At 41.5% G+C, this 20,428-nt stretch overlaps 2 protein-coding genes across 2 annotated transcripts in view; one reads left to right on the plus strand and one right to left on the minus strand.

Annotated features, from left to right (window-relative positions):
- The window catches only part of SYN3 (synapsin III), a 182,098-nt gene that overhangs the window by 60,914 nt on the left and 100,756 nt on the right, over positions 1-20,428 (plus strand). Inside the window, exon 3 of the mRNA XM_023539233.2 lies at positions 18,673-18,764. Within this exon, the coding sequence (XP_023395001.2) occupies positions 18,673-18,764 (92 nt within the window). The remainder of the gene's footprint in view (positions 1-18,672; positions 18,765-20,428) is intronic.
- Positions 7,747-9,825, minus strand: LOC104846920 (serine/threonine-protein kinase STK11-like). Its single transcript, XM_064285218.1, has one exon. The coding sequence runs from the start codon at positions 9,159-9,161 to the stop codon at positions 7,869-7,871; it is 1,293 nt and encodes a 430-aa protein (XP_064141288.1). The 5' UTR covers positions 9,162-9,825; the 3' UTR covers positions 7,747-7,868.

A 20,428-nucleotide genomic window follows, 5' to 3' on the forward strand; every position in this document is an offset into this window, starting at 1 on the left:
TCACTGCATATCTTTGTAACCCAGTAATGACCCTTCCCACTAGTAAATGTAGTACTGTGATGTCCTGACCTACAGACTAACAGCTCCTCCATGTGAAGTTGAGTAAGAAATGTTAGAGAATGAGGCCACCCGGGGCCACCAGTCTAATCATGTTGTTGTTAATTGCTGTTGAGTTGATTCTCACTCATGGCGACCCCATGTGTGCATAGTAGAACTGCTCCATAAGGTTTTCAGGGCCATGACCTTTTAGAAGCAGATTGCCAGGCCTTTCTTCCAAGCACCTGGAGGGTGGTTGGGTTCAAACCACCAACCTTCTTGTTAATTGTTCTAGCATTAGAAGAGGGACTGGAAGCTGCCCACCTTCTCCTATAAACTCAGTGTCTGTCTGTCTGTCTGCCTGTCTGTCTTTCTCTGTCGCTGTCTCTCTCTCTCTCTCCTCCAGTAAAATATATTGAGTGGCTAAGGCCATGGAGAGAGGCACACTCTAAGGGAATCCTGGTACAGTCTGGAACAGATAGGTCTTTGCTAACTGACAGGCATTTCCAGGATCTTATCAGCCGCGCTTGCATTCCAGATGTCTTCCAGCAGTTCCTGAATAGGAACTCTGCACAACATCTCTTTATGTCAAAATCCTCCTTCTATAAGGTTTCACGGTCAAGGCTGATAGCTCCCACCTTCACATTCCTACACATTCTTGGTGTCTTGTATACATTCCAGTCAATCATCCAATCCGAAGTCCCAATTTCAGTTTCTTTCTCATTGATCTGTGAGCCTAATAGCATCCTTCAGCTTATTAACATAACGATGATTGCAATCACCATTTTCCGTTCTGTCATCAACATTATTATCATCGCAAATGCAATTATTATTAACTAAACATGCTTTCAGTAATATTATCTGCTTGGCTTCACATTCTTGCCAGGTTCCAGTGCCAGTAAGAATGCAGCCAGAGACCTTCAGGAATCTGAATATGCTCCATCTTTATTCCCTTGTGTGTGTGTGTATGTGTTCTTAGAGCTGGGCATGAGTTTAATTATAAACAGGTACTTACATCTCCTGATCTAGGGGACAGTGCAGGATATTTTGTTAGTGGTTATGACTCCAACACTATCCATCACCTATAATATAGCCTGGAACTTAGTAAGTGCTTCATAAATATTTGTTGTTAAATATATAATCACTCTTCCTCTGCAATCTTTAATGTTTTTCAATTGCCTATGTGTGGTAGTCGGAATGGCCCCCAAAGATGTCCATGCCGTAATCCCTGGAAACTGTGAATGTCACCTTACATGGCAAAAAGGACTTTACGTATGTAATTAAGATACAGGCCTTAAGACAGGAAGAGTATCCTGGATTCTTCAGGTGGGGCCCGGCTAATCATAAACCAAAAAAAAAAATTCATTGCCATTGAGTCAGTCTTGACTCATGGTGACCCCCATGTGTTGTAGAGTAGAACTGCACTCCATATGGTTTTTAAGGCTGTGACCTTTTGGAAGCAAATCACCAAGCCTTTCTTCCGAGGTACCTCTGAGTCAGTTTGAGCCCCAACAGTCCAGTTAGCAGTCAAGTGCTTAGCTCTGTTTGCGCCATCCAGGGACTCCAGTCTGATCATGTTTTTGTTGTTGTTGTTAGTTGTCATCAGATTGATTCTGGCTCATGGGGACTCCATGTGTTGCACAATAGAACTGCTCCATAGGGTTTTCAGGGCCATGACCTTTTGGAAGCAGATCATCAGGCCTTTCTTCTGAACACCTCTGGGGGGCTTTGAACCACCAACCTTCTGGTTAGTAGTCAAGCACTTAAATGCCTGCACCACCAGGGACTCCAGTCTAATCACAGAAGCCCTTAAAGGCAGAGGACCTTCTCCAGTTTGGAGGCACAGGAGATATGGGAGAGGCGAAGTCAGAGAGTTTCTAAATGTGAGAAGGACTTGACGTGCTGTTGCTAGTTTGAAGATGAAGGGGGCGGTGTGAAAGGAATGCAGTTGTTACAGGTTGAATTTCATCCCCCCAAAAGATATGCTGAAGTCCATACCCCTATAACCTGTGAATGTGACCTTGTTTGGTAATGGAGTTTTTCTTTTGTTATCAGTTAGGTTAACAAGGTCACACCAAAGTCGGGTGTGTCCAAATCTTCTGAGTTGTGTCTTATAAAAGGGGAGAACAGACACAGAAACAGTCACATATAGACGTTAGACATCTTGTGAGAATTTGTCTACAAGCGAAGGAACATCAAGAAATGCCCAGGTTTACCAGAAGCAAAATGAGACAAGGAAGGATCTTCCCCTAGAGCCAACAGAGAAAGAGCATAGCCATGCCAATGCCCTGAATTCAGACTCCTAGCCTACAGAACTGTGAGATAATAAATATCTGTTCTTTACAGCCAGCTACTTTGTGGTATTTTGTTATGGCAGCCTTAGGAAACTAAGACGGCAGGTAACCCTAAGGATATAAGAGGGCTCCCAGTTGACAGCCAGCAAGGAAGCAGGGATCTCAATACTTCAGCCACAAAGTACTGGATTCTACCAACAGCCCTAATAAACTTGGGAGTGGATTCTTCCCAGAGCATCTCTATTAGAGCACAGCTGGCTGACACCTTGATTTTGGCCTTGTGAAACCCAAAACATAGAAATCAGCTGAGCCAACCTGGACTTCTGCCCTACAGAATTATGAGATAATAAATTTGTACTATTTGAAGCCACTAAATTTGTGGTAATTTGTTATGGCAGCAGTGGAAGACTAATGCACTATAGAATGACATCCATGTTCCTTCACAGGTATTATAGGTTGAATTGTGTCCTCCCAAAAATGTGTAGTGAAATTCTTAACCCCATACCTGTAAATGTGATCCTGTTTGGAAATAGGGCTTTCTTTTGTCATGTTGGAAACCCCGATGGCACAGTGGTTAAGAGCTAGGGCTGCTAACCAAAACGTCAGCAGTTCGAATCCACCAGGCCTTCCTTGGAAACCCTCTAGGGCAGTTCTACCCTGTACTGTAGGGTCACTATGAGTTGGAATTGACTCAACGGCAATGGGTTTGGTTTTTTGAGGAGGGAGGTTTGTCATGTTTGGAATCCCTAGGTAAGGCACTCAGCTACTAACTAACTGAAAGGTTGATGGTTCAAATCCACTCAGAGATGCCTTAGAAGAAAGGCCTGGTGATCTACTTCCAAAAGATCAGAGCCATTGAAAACCTTATGGAACACAGGTATACTCTGACACACATGGAGTTTCCATGAGTTGGAATCAGCTATAAGACAACTGGTTTTTGTTATGTTAATAAGGTCATATCAGAGCAGGGTGAGTCCCAAACCTAATCACTTCTGAGTTATATAAAGAGCAAAATAGAGACAGAGACATACACGGAGGGAAGAGGAAGACAGACAGTGGAGACAATCGTATGTACAAGCCCAGGAACAGCAAGGATTGCTGGCAGCTACGAGTAGCTGAACTAGACAAGGAAGGACCTCTCCCCATAGCCATACCCTGAATGTGGACTTTTGGCCTTCTGAACTGTGAGACAAAATAAATTTCTGTTCTTTAAAACCACCGCTTGTGATATTTCTGTTATGGCAGCAGTAAATAACTAAGACAACAGGAATTCAATACCCTCATGAATTGCTCTCCAACCCACCTTTCTAGTTCTGTCTTCTCTTATGTCCCTCCACTTTCTCCAGCTACAGATGAATCTCACCACCCATTGACCCCATAGCCCTGTGTTCTCATCTGTCATTTAGATTGGGCCTCCCCCTACTCTCTGCCTGGAAACACCTTCTTCATTGAGATGGTCCAGTGGGTCTGCCAATGGACAGTTTAAGAGGGCAAATTATTTAGCATGTGTGGTATCAGTGCATCTGTACATAACATAAAAACAATAGTTCACTGAACAAGTTTTTTTTTTTTTCAAATATCTTCTGTGTACCAGGAGCTGGGTACAAAGCAGTTGAATGGTTTTCTAATAAAAAATATTATTGCTTGAAATTCCTTTTTCATAAGGTGTGCTGTGATAATAGATTTTCTTCCTTGGTGATAAATGGGGACTGCTGGCTGAGAAAGAGAGATATATAAAAATGAGAAGCACCATGCGGATAATAGATTCAATCTGTTACAACTGTTTTATTTTAAAGATGAGGAAAGTTAAAGTGGAAGAGAATGAGGAGGTTTCTTTAGGCCATGTACTGGGTTACTGTTAGATCCAAGATTTACATCTCTGGTCACCAGACTTCCAGGATAACCCCCTTTCCACTATTCCTTGATTCTTCTGTGTACATGTGTAATAAATGTTTTACAAAAATAGGAAAACTCAGATAGTCTAGCACTCCCCAGTACCCACAGTTAGAAACCATTGCTGTCAAATGTGAAACCTCCCACAGCAGGTCTTAACAAGAGTGGCAAAATACAAAGAGCCCCAAATACACCCGATGTTACGAAAACACACTGTCTTTAACAGTCTCTAGAGGCAATATCTTCAAATTTATAATATGGATATTTTCCCTCTTAAAACAGAATCTTGACCATCAAAATTACATGAATCTTCCTTTATTTTCCAGATAAATACATTATGGGTTATTATTATTATTGTTTTATCAGTTAAAAATAACAGAAAGAAACTCTTTAAAATGTCCCTGCTGACAACTAAAAGGTAAAAATAATACAAATGAGATAGTGGACTCAAGCTTTCAACAAGGTTGAAAAGAAGTTAACATAATAGTGGATGTTTAGAATTGTGCTGAAACTCAAAATTTATTTATAGAGCAAAAAGAAATTTGTAGGGGTAGTGAGCATGGCAATAGAGGAATTGCAAAGGCACTATGCTTCCTATACCCGATGGCTCAGTATAGGTGATGAGCCAGAGCTGTGGAGAATTGCAGCTGAAGGGGCTGAGCTCAATTTTTTTTTTTTTTTTCCCTTTGTTACCTAAAAGAGAGATGGGGATTTCCTTCAAGGGTCCTTTGAGAGGCCTGGCTTCAAGGCCTGGTTGCATTCTGAAGCTGGGAAGAGTAGAATACAGCCTGTCCAGTCAATCATATCTCTAGGGAAATATCCAAGCAGTTTATTGAAGACAGAGCCTTGGAAGTTGTGTAGTTGTTCAATGTCTGTGTGTTTTGGAGTGGGTGAGTGGGAGGGTTTTTTATCTCATTGACAGGTTGAGGGGACAGAGGTGGTCATCCTACAGTGTCTTTGGACTTGTCCCTGCAGCCTGTTGTGGGTTGCTTCCCTCTTAAAATATTACACTAGCTAATGTCAAGACTCACTATAAAGCTACAGTAATTGAGACAACTTGAAACAGGCTCAAGGACAGATAAATAGATCAATAGAACAGAATAGGGAGTTTAGAAACAGGCTAAAGAGCTCAGCTGCTAACAAAGAGGTCAACAGTTTGAATCCACCAGCTGCTCCTTGGAAACCCAAGGGGGCAGTTCTAGTCTGTCCTATAGGGTCGCTATGAGTTGGAATCAACTTGATGGCAGCAGGTTTGGTTTGGTTTTGACACATAAGTGAGAAAGAACGATCTTTTCAACACATGGAGCTAAAATAATGAATTAGCATATGAAAAAAATGAATTTTAGCCCTACCTTATTTTTTTTTTACATCATATGCAAAATTAATTTTAGATAGGTCACAGACCTAAATGTGAAATATAAAGCAATAAAGCTTCAAGGAGAAAACATATGCGTGTATCTACATACCTTGGGATAGGTAGGAATTTCTTCCACTAAACACAATTAAAAAAAAAAAAAACACTAACTCTAGAAGAAAAAAGTATTAAATTTTACTTTATCAAAATTAAAATAGACACATACACACACATATACATATACTTTTCATTCAAAAACACCATGGTACAAGCAAAATAACAAATAACAAGCCAAGGAATGGGAGAAGATAAAAATGAATGTATCCAACAAAGAACTTATATCTAGAATATAACATACCTCTTACAAATTAATAAATATAAACAAAAATACAGATATACACAAAAGACTTGAACAGACGTTTCACCGAAGAGATTATCTAAATTGCTAAATAGCACATAAATGGTGCCCAAATTCATCAGAGAGATGCAAATTAAAGCCACCCCTACACATCCCCGAAAACCAAACTCATTGCCATCAAGTGGATTCTGACTCATAGTGACTCTATAGGACAAAGAACTGCCCCATAGGGTCTCCAAGGCTATAAACCTTTAGGGAAGCAGACTAACACATCTTTCTCTCAAAGAGCAGCTTGTGAGTTTGAACTGCCAACCTTTGGGTCAGCAGCCGAGCGCTCCTTACACATCAGTGCTCCTTACGTACCCCCTACAATGGCTAAAATTTCAAAAAGATCTGTCAATACCAAGTGTTAAAGAGAAGATAGAGCAACCACTTTGGCAAATTCTTTGGTGCAATCTTCCAAAGCCAAATATATGCTTACCCTATGGCCCAACAATTTCACTCCTAGGTATATACCCAAGAGAAATGAGTGTATATTCCTCAAAACGTGATATAAAAATCTGTATAGCAACGGTTTTCATAATAGCCAAAGATTGGAAACAGCCTAAATGTCCATCATCAACTGAATGCATAAATTATTGTATATACAGAAAATGAAATATTAAACAGAGCATATAAGAATGAGTTCGCAAACCACAGCAACACGGATGAGTCCCACAGACATAATGACCAGTGAAAGAAGGTAAATACCAAAGAATACATGTTGTGAGATTCTATTTATATGAAGTTCAGAAATAGGCATAATTAATCTATGGAAATAGAACACATCTGTCTTAGTTATCTAGTTCTGCCATAACAGAAATACCACAAGTGGATGGCTTTAACGAAGAGAAATTTATTTTCTCACAGTCTGGTAGGTTACAAGTCCAAATTCAGGGCGTCGGCTCCTGGTGAAGGCTTTTTCTCTCTCTCTGTTGGCTCTGGAGGAAGGTCCTTATCCTCAACCTTCCGCTGGTCGAGGAGATTCTCAGGCGCAGGGACCTTGTGTCCAGAGGATGTGCTCTGCTCCTGGTGCTTTCTTGGTGGCATGAGGTTCCCAACTCTCTGCTTGCTTCTCTTTGACCTCTTGAGAGATAAAAGGTGGTACGGGCCACACCCCAGGGAAACTCCCTTCACCTTGGATCAGAGAGGCGACCTGAGTAAGGGTGGTGTTACAATCCCACCCTAATCCTCTCAACATAAAATTACAACCAAAAAATGAAGGACAACCACACGATACTGGAAATCATGGCCTAACCAAGTCGACACATATTTTTAGGAGAACACAATTCAATCCATGACAACATCAACCTGGTAACATCAGAGTGTGATGGTTGTTATCAGCTAGATAGAGGCTGAGGAAGAGTTCAGGGATGCTGGAAATGTTCTGTATCTTAATCTGGGTGTTGATTATACAAGCATAAATAAATAAATAAATAAATGATAACTGTAAGTTTCAGATCTGTGCAGATCCTGGCATTTATTTTAGCTGTACCTGTCTTAGGTTGCGTTCCCTAGAGAAGCAAAACCCGTATAGTCCATATACATATATAGAGAGACTTATCTCAAGGAAGTGGCTCATAGGGTTGTAGAGGCTGGTAAGTCCCAAGTACATTGGTTAGGCATGCCCTCTAGCCCAGGCCCTGTCTGTCCTCCTCTCCCCTGGGGAGAATTGCAAAAGTTAGCAGGAAGTCATGTCCATTGGTGAAAGGTGATGTGTGCAGGGGGTGGCTGGATCCCTGAGGCTCCTAACTCCCCAAGGAGCTGCCAGCATGGAGGGCGTGATGTGTTCTTCGCAGGCCGGCAGCAAGCCAGGACTCTGTAGGAAGACTGAGGAGGGGCTGGGACATGGCACCAAGCCTGGGATCCCGGAGACAGACTTGGGGCAGCGACCTCACTGCTGCTTGTAGGGCGACAGGCGGCGGATCTTGCTGCTGATAGGGTTGGAGGAGAAGCTGGCGCGGCGCTTGGCCTTTGACTTGGGGCTCCGCTGGGCTGCCTCGGTGCCATTCATGCACAGGGCCTTGGGCAAGCCCTGGTTCTGACCGGCCTCCACCTCCAGGACCTGTCCAGGCATAGTGAAGTCCTGAGTATAGATGATGGCATCCTCAGTGTTGAAGAGGCCCTCCTTGTCAGCATCGCTGGCACAGCCATGCAGATCTTCCAGGTAGGGCACTACTGTCATGCTGCGCCACCTGTCCTCGGTGTCCGGGCGGGGAGGGATGGGCACCAGCCCCTCAGCCGGTGGGTGCCTCTTCTGAAACCAGACGTGCTGCCGGATCTGCTGGATGGAGAGCCTCCGGGCAGGATCGTACTCAAGCATCCTTCTCAGCAGGTGGGACAGCAGCGGGCCACAGTCGCCTGGAATCGTGTAGTCCCACTTCCTGATGTTCTGGAACAGCTGGTAGATGTTGTCCCCATCAAAAGGGTACAGGCCCGTGGTGATGATGTAAAGCGTGACCCCTGCCGACCAGATGTCCACCTTGAAGCCGGAGAAGGTGTCCAGGCCGTTCAAGATCTCCGGCGGCTGGAAGGCTGGCGAGCCCTGTCTGGTCTGGCACGTGTCATCCTCGGCAAACCGGTGCAGAGCCTCTGCCATGCCCAGGTCGGAGATCTTGAGCGTGCCGCCTGTGGTGAGCAGCAAGTTGCTGGGCTTGATGTCCTTGTGCACGATGCCCTGGCTGTGCAGGTACTCCAGCCCGTCGATGAGCTGGCAGAAGTACCCGTGAGCCTGGCACACAGGGAACCTCTTCTCTGGCACACTGTCCAGCATCTCCTGCAGGTCGCACGCGCAGTACTCCATCACCATATACGTCTTCTGCTTCTCATTGTGCAGCACATCCACTAGCTGGATGACGTTCCGGTGCCGCAGCCGCCGCAAGAGCTGGATCTCCTTCTCCACGTTGGCGACCCCGTCGGGGATCCGCCGCAGCTTATTCTTCTTGACGATCTTGAGGGCGCGCCGGCACAGCGTGTCCAAGTCCAGCACCTCTTTCACCTTGCCATAGGAGCCCTCCCCCAGCAGGTCCCCCAGCAGGTACTTGCCAAGGAGCTTGGCAGGCTTTTGAGGGCGCTGCTGGTCAATGACCTCAAAAGAGTCGTTGCAGTGGATGAAGGTGTCCATTCCCACAGACATCAGCTTGGCCTCAGTGACCATGCCCAGCTGCTGGGGGTGCACCACATGCATGCTGGACCTGTGGGGAGTCCTGCTGTCCTTCCTCTTGCCCCCAAAGTTAACACAAACCAACAACAGGGAGAGTGTGTCTTCAAAAAGAAGGGATTGTAGGCATCAGTCTGGAGGCTTCTGACTCATGTAACTGCAGGGGCCAACAAAGGCAAGATCGGCAGGCAGTATGGCAGGCGGCTGGCTCAAAGTTGAAGAGAAGCCAAAGGTCAGACGGTGAGGAACCAAATGCAGGATCCACAGCAAGATTGAGCCTTGCTGGAACATCCGTTTATATACTGGAGGCAGGCCACACCCCTATGAAAATCCCCCTTTCAACTGATTGGCTCCTCATAGCAGATCTCATCATGGAGGTGATGGCATTATATCAAATCTCCTCATGGGAGTGATTATATTATATTAGATCTCATTGTGGGGTGATTACATTATATTAGATCTCATCATGGGGGTGATTACATTATTACATAATGGCCAAATTCACAACTGCCAAACCAGTGAGAATCATGGCTCAGCCAAGTTGACACACAACCTTAACCATCATAACCTCTTAATTTTTTTTTTTGTGCCATTGTTCTAGGGTCAGCAATATATATCTTTAATTTATCGGCATCTCACTTTTACTAATATTATGCCACTTCACATATAGTGTAAGAACCTTCCAAGAATATATCCCATTTCATTTCCATTCTTGGTGTTCCTGTTATTTTACATTTTGCATGCATAGATGTTATAAACTCCTATAATTTTGTGCTATTATTTTGTTTTAAACAGTTCTTTTTTCAGAAATTTTAAAACCGGGAAAAACATATTCTATATTTACCTGCGTATTTACCATACACAGAACTCTATTTCTTTGTGTAGCTACAAATTTCCATCTGGTATCATTTTCCTTCTGTCTGAAGAACTTCCTTTAATATTTCTTGGACTGACAGTGAATTCTCTCAACTTTTGTTTTCCTGAAAAACTCTTTATCGTATCTTCATTTTTAAAGAGAATTTTTGCTGTGTGTAAAATTCTAGATTGACAGGCATTCGTTTTTGTTTTTTCTTTCATACATTAAAGATCTTCCACTGTTTTCTGATCTGCTTCTGATTTTCTGAAAAAAGTCAGTTATCATTCATATCTTTGTTCCTCTTTATGTAATGGATAGTCTCCCTCCCGGCCCCTCGCCCCCACGGGCTGCTTTCACTGCTGTTTTTTTTAGTAAGCTGATTATTATATGTTGTGGTGTGGTTTCCCTTATGTTTCCTCTGCTTGGAATTCCTTTAATTCCTTGGGTCTGTGAGTTTACACTTTTCATCAAATGTGGAAAATTTTTGCTCATTTTTCTTTAAATATTTTTTATGCCCCTCCCCATTTTTCTTTAGGGACTTCAATTAAACATATATTTGACTGTTGGGTATTATCCAACTTCATAAAATTCTGTTCTTTTTTTTTCAGTATTTTTGTCTTCTGTGCTTCATTTTGGATTGTTTCTATTGCTTTTTCTTGAAATTCACTGTATTTATTTTTACAGTATTTAATCTGTTGTTAATCCCATTTACCATAATTTTCGTTTCAGATATTTTACTTTTTATTTCTAGAAGTTCCCTTTGGGTGTTTTTTATATGTTTCATTTCTCTCCTTATCATGTTAATATTACCCTCTATATTCTTGAACATATGGAATACATATATAAGAGTTGTTCTATCTTCTATTTCTGATCTTCCCATCATCTTTCTCATTTATGGATCTGTTCCTATTGATTGATTTTTTTCCCTATCACAGATCATATTTTCCTAATTCTTTTCACACCTGGTAATTTATGATTCCATTGTCTCTTTCCACAGATATAGTCAATTTGATTTCTGTGTGTTCCATCTGGCGAGGTCCATATGTATAGTGACCGTTTATGTTGGTTAAAGAAGGTATTTGCAATGAAGAAGTCGTTGGTCTTGCAGAATTCTATCATTCGATCTCTGGCATTGTTTCTGTCACCAAGGCCATATTTTCCAACTACTGATCCTTCTTCTTTGTTTCCAATTTTTGCATTCCAATCGCCAGTAATTATCAGTGCATCTTGATTGCATGTTCGATCAATTTCAGACTGTAGCAGCTAATAAAAATCTTCTATTTCTTCATCTTTGGCCCTAGAGGTTGGTGTGTAAATTTGAATAACAGTCATATTAACTGGTCTTCCTTGTAGGCGTATGGATATCATCCTATCACTGACAGCATTGTTCTTCAGGATAGATCTTGAAAAATGTTCTTTTTGACGATGAATGCAACACCATTCTTCTTCGAGTTGTCATTCCAAGCTAGTAGACTATATGATTGTCCTATTCAAAATGGCCAATACCAGTCCATTTCAGCTCACTAATGCCTAGGATATCGATGTTTATGTGTTCCATTTCATTTTTGACAATTTCCAATTTTCCTAGATTCATACTTTGTACATTCCAGGTTCCGATTATTAACGGATGTTTGCAGCTATTCCTTCTCATTTTGAGTCATGCCACATCAGCAAATGAAGGTTCCGAAAGCTTTACTCCATCCACGTCATTAAGGTCGACTCTACTTTGAAGAGGCAGCTCTTCCCCAGTCATGTTTTGAGTGCCTTCCAACCTGGGGGCTCATCTTCCAGCACTATATCAGACAATGTTCCACTGCTATTCATAAGGTTTCACTGGCTAATGCTTTTCAGAAGTAGACTGGTGGGTCCTTCTTCTTAGTCTGTCTTAGTCTGGAAGCTCAGCTGAAACCTGTCCTCTGTGGCTGACCCTGCTGGTATCTGAATACCCGTGGCATAGCTTCCAGCATCACAGCAACACTCAAGCCCCGACAGTATGACAAACTGACAGACACATCATCAGTCGGAACAAGGCCAGGGGCCAACTGTGGAACAAACCATCAATTGTTCACACGCAAGTTCAAGCTGAAACCGAGGAAAAACAGAGCAAGTCCACAAGAGCCAAAATATGACCTTGAGTATATCCCACCTCAAATTAGAGACCACCTGAAGAATAGATTTGACACATCGAACACTAGTGACCGCAGACAAGTTGTGGAATGACATCAAGGACATCATCCTTGAAGAAAGCAAGAGGTCACTGAAAAGACAGGAAAGAAAGAAAAGACCAAGATGGATGTCAGAGGAGACTCTGAAACTTACTCTTGAGCATCAAGCAGCTAAAGGGAAAGGAAGAATTGATGAAATAAAAGAACCGAACAGAAGATTTCAAAGGGCCTCTCAAGAAGACAAAGTATTATAATGACATGTGCAAAGAGCTGGAGATGGAAAACCAAAAGGGAAGAACACACTCGGCGTTTCTCAAGCTGAAAGAACTGAAGAAAAAATTCAAGCCTCGAGTTGCAATAGTGAAGGATTCCATGGGGAAAATATTAAATGACACAGGAAGCATCAAAAGAAGATGGAAGGAATACACAGAGTCATTATACCAAAAAGAACTAGTCGATGTTCAAACATTTCAAGAGGTGGCATACGATCAGGAACTGATGGTACTGAAGGAAGAAGTCCAAGCTGCTCTGAAGGCATTGGTGAAAAACAAGGCTCCAGGAATTGATGGAATATCAATTGAGATGTTTCAACAAACAGATGCAGCGCTGGAGGTGCTCACTTGTCTATGCCAAGAAATATGGAAGACAGCTTCCTGGCCAACTGACTGGAAGAGATCCATATTTATGCCTATTCCAAAGAAAGGTGATCCAACCAAATGTGGAAATTATAGAACAATATCCTTAATATCACACACAAGCAAAATTTTGCTGAAGATCATTCAAAAACGGCTGCAGCAGTATATCCACAGGGAACTGCCAGAAATTCAGTCTGCTTTCAGAAGAGGATGTGGAACCAGGAATATCATTGCTGATGTCAGATGGATCCTAGATGAAAGCAGAGACTACCAGAAGGATGTTTACCTGTGTTTTATTGAGTATGCAAAGGCATTTGACTGTGTGGATCATAACAAATTATGGATAACATTGCGAAGAATGGGAATTCCAGAACACTTAATTGTGCTCATGAGGAACCTTTACATAGATCAAGAGGCAGCTGTTGGGACAGAACAAGGGGATACCAATTGGTTTAAAGTCAGGACAGGTGTGCGTCAGGGTTGTATTCTTTCACTATACCTATTTAATCTGTATGCTGAACAAATAATCCGAGAAGTTGGACTATATGAAGAAGAACGTGGCATCAGGATTGGAGGAAGACTCATTAACAACCTGCGTTATGCAGATGACACAGTCTTGCTTGCTGAAAGTGAAGAGGACTTGAAGCACTTGCTAACGAAGATCAAAGACCACAGCCTTCAGTATGGATTACACCTCAATATAAAGAAAACAAAAATCCTCACAACTGGACCAATAAGCCACATCATGATAAATGGAGAAAAGGTTGAAGTTGTCAAGGATTTCATTTCACTTGGATCCACAATCAACAGCCATGGAAGCAGCAGTCAAGAAATCAAAAGACACGCTGCAAAAGACCTCTTCAAAGTGTTGAAGAGCAAAGATGTCACCCTGAAGACTAAGATGTGCCTGACCCAAGCCATGGTATTTTCAATTGCATCATGTGCATGTGAAAGCTGGACAATGAATAAGGAAGACCGAAGAAGAGTTGATGCTTTTGAATTGTGGTGTTGGTGAAGAATATTGGATATACCATGGACTGCCAAAAGAAAGAACAAATCTGTCTTGGAAGAAGTCCGGCCAGAATGCTCCTTAGAGGCAAGGATGGTGAGACTGTGTCTTACATACTTTGGACATGTTGTCAGGAGGGATCAGTCCCTGGAGAAGGACATCATGCTTGGCAGAGTACAGGGTCAGCGGAAAAGAGGAAGTCCCTCAACAAGGTGGAATGACACAGTGGCTGCAACAATGAGCTCAAGCATAACAACAATTGTAAGGATGGCGCAGGACCGGGCAGTGTTGCGTTCTGTTGTGCATAGGGTTGGCACCTAACAACAACAATAACAACAATTTATGATTAAATGTTATAAGCTTTTCATTATGAATTTTACAGGTTGAGTGCTAGGTTTTGTTGTATTCTTTTAAATAGAGTTGTACTTTGTTCTGGCATGTGGTTAAGTTATCTGGAATAAGTTTGATCCATTCAAGGTCTGAAGTTTTTTTCTTTGGGGTGGAGGAGGGGTAGTGGTAGTATATATCTAGATAGAGTGATCAATTGTCCTAGTTTGCCCAGGACTGAGGAAGTTCACGGGACTTAGAACTTTCAGTTTGAAACTGGGACTCAGGAGGTTTCTAGGAAGTGAGACTTACACCCACAGTCATTGGGCAGGTTTCTCTTACGCATGTACACATCAGTACTCAGCCAAAGACTTACAGATTTCCTTTAAGATCTTTTTCTGTGAATCTCCATCTTTTCCGGTACTCTGTACTGAAAATTCTAGACGATTTGCCTTCCCTGTACTGTAATCTCTGACTCCTCAGCTCAGTGAGGTCGCTGGGTTCTGTTTGCATTCTCCCATGTGCTCTACTGCCAGGAGACTGTCTCCAAGCAGTAAGCTGGGGTGATTGTAGAGAGGATTTTGTGTAGTCTTGCACTGCCTGTTGTCCAGTGCATGAAAATTTTATATAATTTGTCTGGTTTTCTATTAGTTTAAGATGGGGATGTAGATTTAGTTCCTGTTACTTTATTGTGGCCAAAAGCAAAAGTGCCTACTCTTTGTATTTTATACCAAAATATAATTTTTTCATATTTATGCAGGGGCAGATTATCCAATAGGCAAGGTAAGCACAGGGCTCACCTTGGTTACCAGATCATCTGTAGTGAACAATTTTACATTTTTTCAACACTTTAAAGATTCTGCTTTTAGGCATGGCTGGCATCTGTCTCTTTTCCCAACCCCACAGCAGGATCAGACCCTCTTTTCAAATTTACAATCCCTGACAGGGATGGATTACCCAGTAAGCAAGGTAAGCACAGGCTTACTTGCGCTTACTAACTAATCTATAGTGAACAGTTTTAAAGATGTCATGAAACCCATGTATAATTGTTCCCTACAGATTAGTAAATGAGCACAGGTGGTGAAACCCATGTGAAATTGTTCAGTACAGATTATTAAGTAAGCACAAGTAAGCCCATGCTTATCTTGCTTACTGGGTAATCCATCCCTGTGTCTGTGTAATAATACTTGAATGAGTTGCTCTTTTTATGGTTACACCATTTTTGATTGTTTACTCTTACTGAGACAATGAAATATTTAAAAGTCACGGTATCTTAAACATGATGAGATTGAATATTAGACTTAATAACTATATCATTACCTTTATTTATTAACTTGAACTCATTAATAGGGCTCTTTTCTTTTCACCTTTCCTCCACATAATGAGGTCATTAATTAGTACAAGAGGCATGAGTACTTTGGATTACTTTAATGCCATCCGAGGACATGGCTAGGTGTTTGGTCATAATTCCAACTAAATGATTCCAAGGGAATAAATCTAAATCACCATGAAATGACATCTCCCTGTAATGTAAACTTGCTTTTATATTTAAATGGGTTATATTTGTTGTTGTTAATACTAGCTGCCCATAAGTCATCCTCCGACTTATGGTGAGCCCATGCACAATGGAACAAAACTCTGCCTGGTCCTGTGCCGTCCTCAGAATCCCTGTTATGCTTGAAGTTGCAGATTAGGTCATTGTGATTCATAGGGTTTTTATTGGCTAGTTTTCAGAAGTAGATCACCAGGCCTTTCTTCCTAGTCCAATTTAGTCTGGAAGCTCCGCTGAAACCTGTTCAGCATCATAAACCAAAACCAAACCTCCTGTTGCCATTGAGTCAATTCTGACTCATAATGACCCTATGTGACATAGTTAAAAAAAAAACAAAAAACAAAACCTGTTGCCGTCGAGTTGATTCCGACTCATAGCGACCCTACAGGACAGAGTAGAACTGCCCCATAGTAAAACTGCTCCTAATATCATGGCACCATGCAATCCACCACTGACAGATGGATGTTGGCTGTGCGTGAGGTGTATCGGCCAGGAATCAAACCTGTGTCTCTTGCATGGAAGGTGAGAATTCTACCACTGTCTTAGGCTGGGTTCTCTAGAGAAGTAAAACCAGTAAAGCATTTAAATATATATATATAGAGAAAGATTTATATCAAGGAAATGGCTCACATGATTGTAGAGGCTGGAACGTCCCAAATTCTTGGGTCAGGATAGAGGCTTCTTCTGATTCACATAGCCAGAGGGGCTGGCAAACGCAAGATCAACAGGTCAGAGAGGAGGGCTCTTGCTCACAGGCTGTGAAGATCGATGAATCCCAAGATCTTTTGGTTAGTAGCCGTGTGCTTTAACCACTGTGCCACTAGGACTGCATGGGTTATTTTTAGGTCTCTAAAATTCCCAGATATAACACATTGAATGCCTCATTCAGCTGTGTGGTGGAGGCCATGGAGTGCAACACTTAAAAGCCCAGCCTGCAGAGCCAGACTACCTGGGTTTAAAGCCTGGCTCTTCTTCTGTGTTACACTGTGCAAGTTATTTAATCTCTGTCTGCCTCAGTTTTCTCATCTGAACAAGTGTGAGGATTAAATGGATGCATACATGTGCTTAGCCTACTATATGTAACTATATGTATGAATGCCTACTATATGAATATAGCGGTTAATTTTTATTCATTAAATCCAAAGAATTACCTTTTGATATCTAGTGTATATAAGGTGCATTTTGGAGATGTGCACTTTCTAGGGTGGTTATAATACAGAATCCCTATTCCCAGTGAGCATATACTGTGGCAAAAAAAAAAAAAAAAACAAGCCCAAACCCATTGTTGCCAAGTCAATTCTAACTCATAGCAACCCTATAGGACAGAGTAGAACTTCCCCACAGGGTTTCCAAGGAGCAACTGGTGGATCCAACTTTTTGGTTAACAGCTGAGCTCTTAACCACTGCTCCACCAGGGCTCCATATAATCTGGTAGGAGGCATATATTCCATACGACCCTGGACACAAGCAATAGGAACTCACTAAAACTTGCTTAAATAAACAAATAAGAAGATGAACTTATTATAAGGATATAGAGGTATGTCACAGAATCCAGGGATTGTAGCTGGCTCATAAACATCAAGAGAACTCCCCATTTCTTGCCTCTGCTCCTCTTTGTATGACTGTGACTTTCTTCTCTCTTTCTCTCCCGTTGCACCGTGACTTTCTATGCTGCCCCAACACCCAAGGCAGAAATCATGGTCCAGTAGCACCCAGGTTTGTGATTTGTCTTAGTTATCTAGTGCTGCTATAACAGAAATACCACAAGTAGGTGGCTTTAACAAATAGAAATTTTCTCACTGTTTAGGAGGCTAGAAGTTCAAATTTAGGGTGCTAGTTCTAGGGGAAGATTTTTCTGTCTGTTGGCTCTGAAGGAAAGTCCTTGTCTGCTCCTGGGCACTCTTCATTTATGGCTTGGCATGTGTCTTCTCATCCCTGCTTCTTAGCTTGCTTATTTAATCTCTTTCATATCTCAGAAGAGATTGACTCAAGATACACCATACACTAATCCTGCCTTGTTAACATAACGAAGACAACCCATTCCTAAATGGGGTTGTAACCACAGGCATAGAGATTAGGGTTTACAACACATATTTTGGGGGGACACAATTCAATTCATAGTAGTATTACATATCCATCTGCCTAGAAAGAAACTAGGAGTCCTCAGGTAGTGCAAAAAGTTAATGCACTTGGCTGCTAACTGAAAGATTGGAGGTTTAAGTCAACTCAGAGGTACTTCAGAAGAAGGGTCTGACAATCTACTTCCAAAAAGTCAGCCATTGGACACCCTATGGAACACAGTTCTATTCTGACACAAATAGGGTTGCCATGAGTCAGAATCGACTTGATGGCAACTGGTTTTTTAAAAAGAAACTACATGTATCTCTCAGTTCCAATTTCAAATTCTCAGGGAAGGGCGTCTGATCCCTGCACCCTGAATCAGGTCCGTACTCCATCAACTGTGACCAGAAGGGACAGTATGTCAGTGCACAAACATCGTGCTACTGCTGCAACCTTATGGATGGAGAGAGGAGAGGAACCATTGGCACAAAAAGGGATACTGGGCAGATCACTTGAGGATGGGTCCATTACTAGACATAAGTAATCACATAGCTGTGATGCCATACCCTTGCTTAGCATGAAGCTGAAGAACTCTAGAGAAAATATTGTATTAAACATCATTCACTATCTTACACTGGAGCTATAATTGCTTTTTCTTCCTTCAAGGAGGCAGAAATTTATAATGGTTAAAAGCATGAGCCCTTGAATCAGAGACATCTTTTATTAATTATGTAACCTTGGACATCTTCCCATACTTCTCTGAACCTCAGCTTACTCATTTTTCAGAAAGGGATATAACAATATTATCAACTTCCTAAGTTTGAGCTGCAGTTTAAATTTGTGTTTTGCACTTGTAAATACAAAATAAATGTTAGTGATTATTATCAGCATTATTAGCTAATGAATTATTTTTTGTTTTGCTTTCTCCTTCAGGCTGAATTCTCAGAGTTAAACCTAGCTGCCTATGTTACTGGGGGCTGTATGGTGGACATACAAGTCATGAGAAATGGAACCAAGGTTGTGAGGTAAGGAGGACTGAGATGCAGAAAACCTTCCTTTGAGTGGTATTGTATGGAGTGCCTCACATAGCAATCCTTCTATCTATCTACTGCCTGTGGCCTAGCTGCTGCAGGACAAAGGCACCTTTCATAGACAGAATGGCTACTTTCAAAGAGTTCTGGGTGTGATTGTGATAGCAATGACTAACAGCATAGATAATATGGGGGAGCAACAGTGATGTCCTGGAATGAACCCTGGTCTTGATAAGAAGAGACTTGGTTCCATTTCTGGCTTTGTGGCTCTGTTCTGGCATGTAATTTAGTCTCTCTTGCCCTCCATTTCTCAGCTGTAGCATGGTGATAGCAACACTGAAGTCAAGGGCTACTGAAGTTTTACATAAACTTATGTATGTGAAAGCACCCCACTAACTGTAAGTGCTGTGCAAATTCAAGGGTTTATCAGAATGAACTAAATTATATCTTCTTTTTCCAGCAATATGGCAAACTTAGCGTTTACAGAAATCTCTGTCAGTACATCCACCCTAAAAGTACTGAATGCGATAGCTGTAAAAAATCTGTTTATAATGTATGCTGAGCTAGAAAGGAAGTGAGGGAATTCCTCACCAGCCAGAAATGACAAAGAAGTATAAATCTGCAGTAGAGATAAATATGTGCATAAATACATTTCTACTTGGTTAAATACTGAGAGAGTGATATTGATTATGTTCTATAAAAGTTTACATGGAGAAGAGATAGGATTCAGATTTTGGAAAGTACGGAAAACAGGAAAAATATGGGGTGGAGACATTTTTTCTGAGCCTTGTCAAATGTTAGAATGCGGGCATCTGAAGTTGGGAATGGAAAATGATAACATATTGTAAGAGGATGAAAGAGCCTTTGAAAATGCAGATAGGCAAAAAAATAAAGAGTATATTTGGGAAATTATGGTAATTTAACTAATTCAGCCAGTTTCCAGTAATGGTGAGCTAGATTATTTGAACCAACTGTTCCACTGAAAACAACTTGAAAACTGGTCTTAAAAATAAATAATCTTAAAAGCCTTCAGAGAGCTGACATGGCAGTAAGGAATCACCAGGATAAAAATGATAGGAAAGTGGAAACCCAGAGAGATGAATGAGTACAAAAGCCACATTTTTTCTGTGATCATTTGCTAAGCCCAGCAAATTGTGAAAATTGGTTTTAATAGTCTAGCAGAAGCAAGAGATACAGAAGTAACTTCCAGGACCACTCAGCATGGGAATTAATCGAGATTCTTCCTACAATAAGCTGACACCCCAAAGTTCTATACCTTCAGGGTAAATATAATTTACTAGTGGACAAGCCATCACTAATAGTTGCATCTTGAATTGCAGTTTGAATAACCTAGAAATCTCAAGCTTTGATCTTAGTTAAAAATGACTTCCAACTGGTAGTGATGCCAGAGACCTACCATAAACAAAAGCAAATTCTATGTAGAGGAAGGCACTTTCATTCTATGATTCAAATCATTCTTCAAATAAGTTTTATGAACAAGGGCTAACACAGTCAGAGATAACTAGACACTGGCACTGTAAGAAGAGACGAGAGTAATAGATAACAGAAAACCCATTGCTGTTGAGTTGATTCCAATTCACAGAGACACTATAGGACAATGCACAACTTCCCAATAGGGTTTCCAAGGCTGTAAGTCT

The sequence above is a fragment of the Loxodonta africana genome, chromosome 4 (genome assembly GCF_030014295.1).
Source record: "Loxodonta africana isolate mLoxAfr1 chromosome 4, mLoxAfr1.hap2, whole genome shotgun sequence".
Taxonomy (NCBI): Eukaryota; Metazoa; Chordata; class Mammalia; order Proboscidea; family Elephantidae; genus Loxodonta; species Loxodonta africana.

What these genes read in the sequence shown, in the direction of transcription:
- LOC104846920 (XM_064285218.1), bottom strand. Translation starts at nt 9,161, where the DNA reads ATGCATGTGGTGCACCCCCAGCAGCTGGGCATGGTCACTGAGGCCAAG.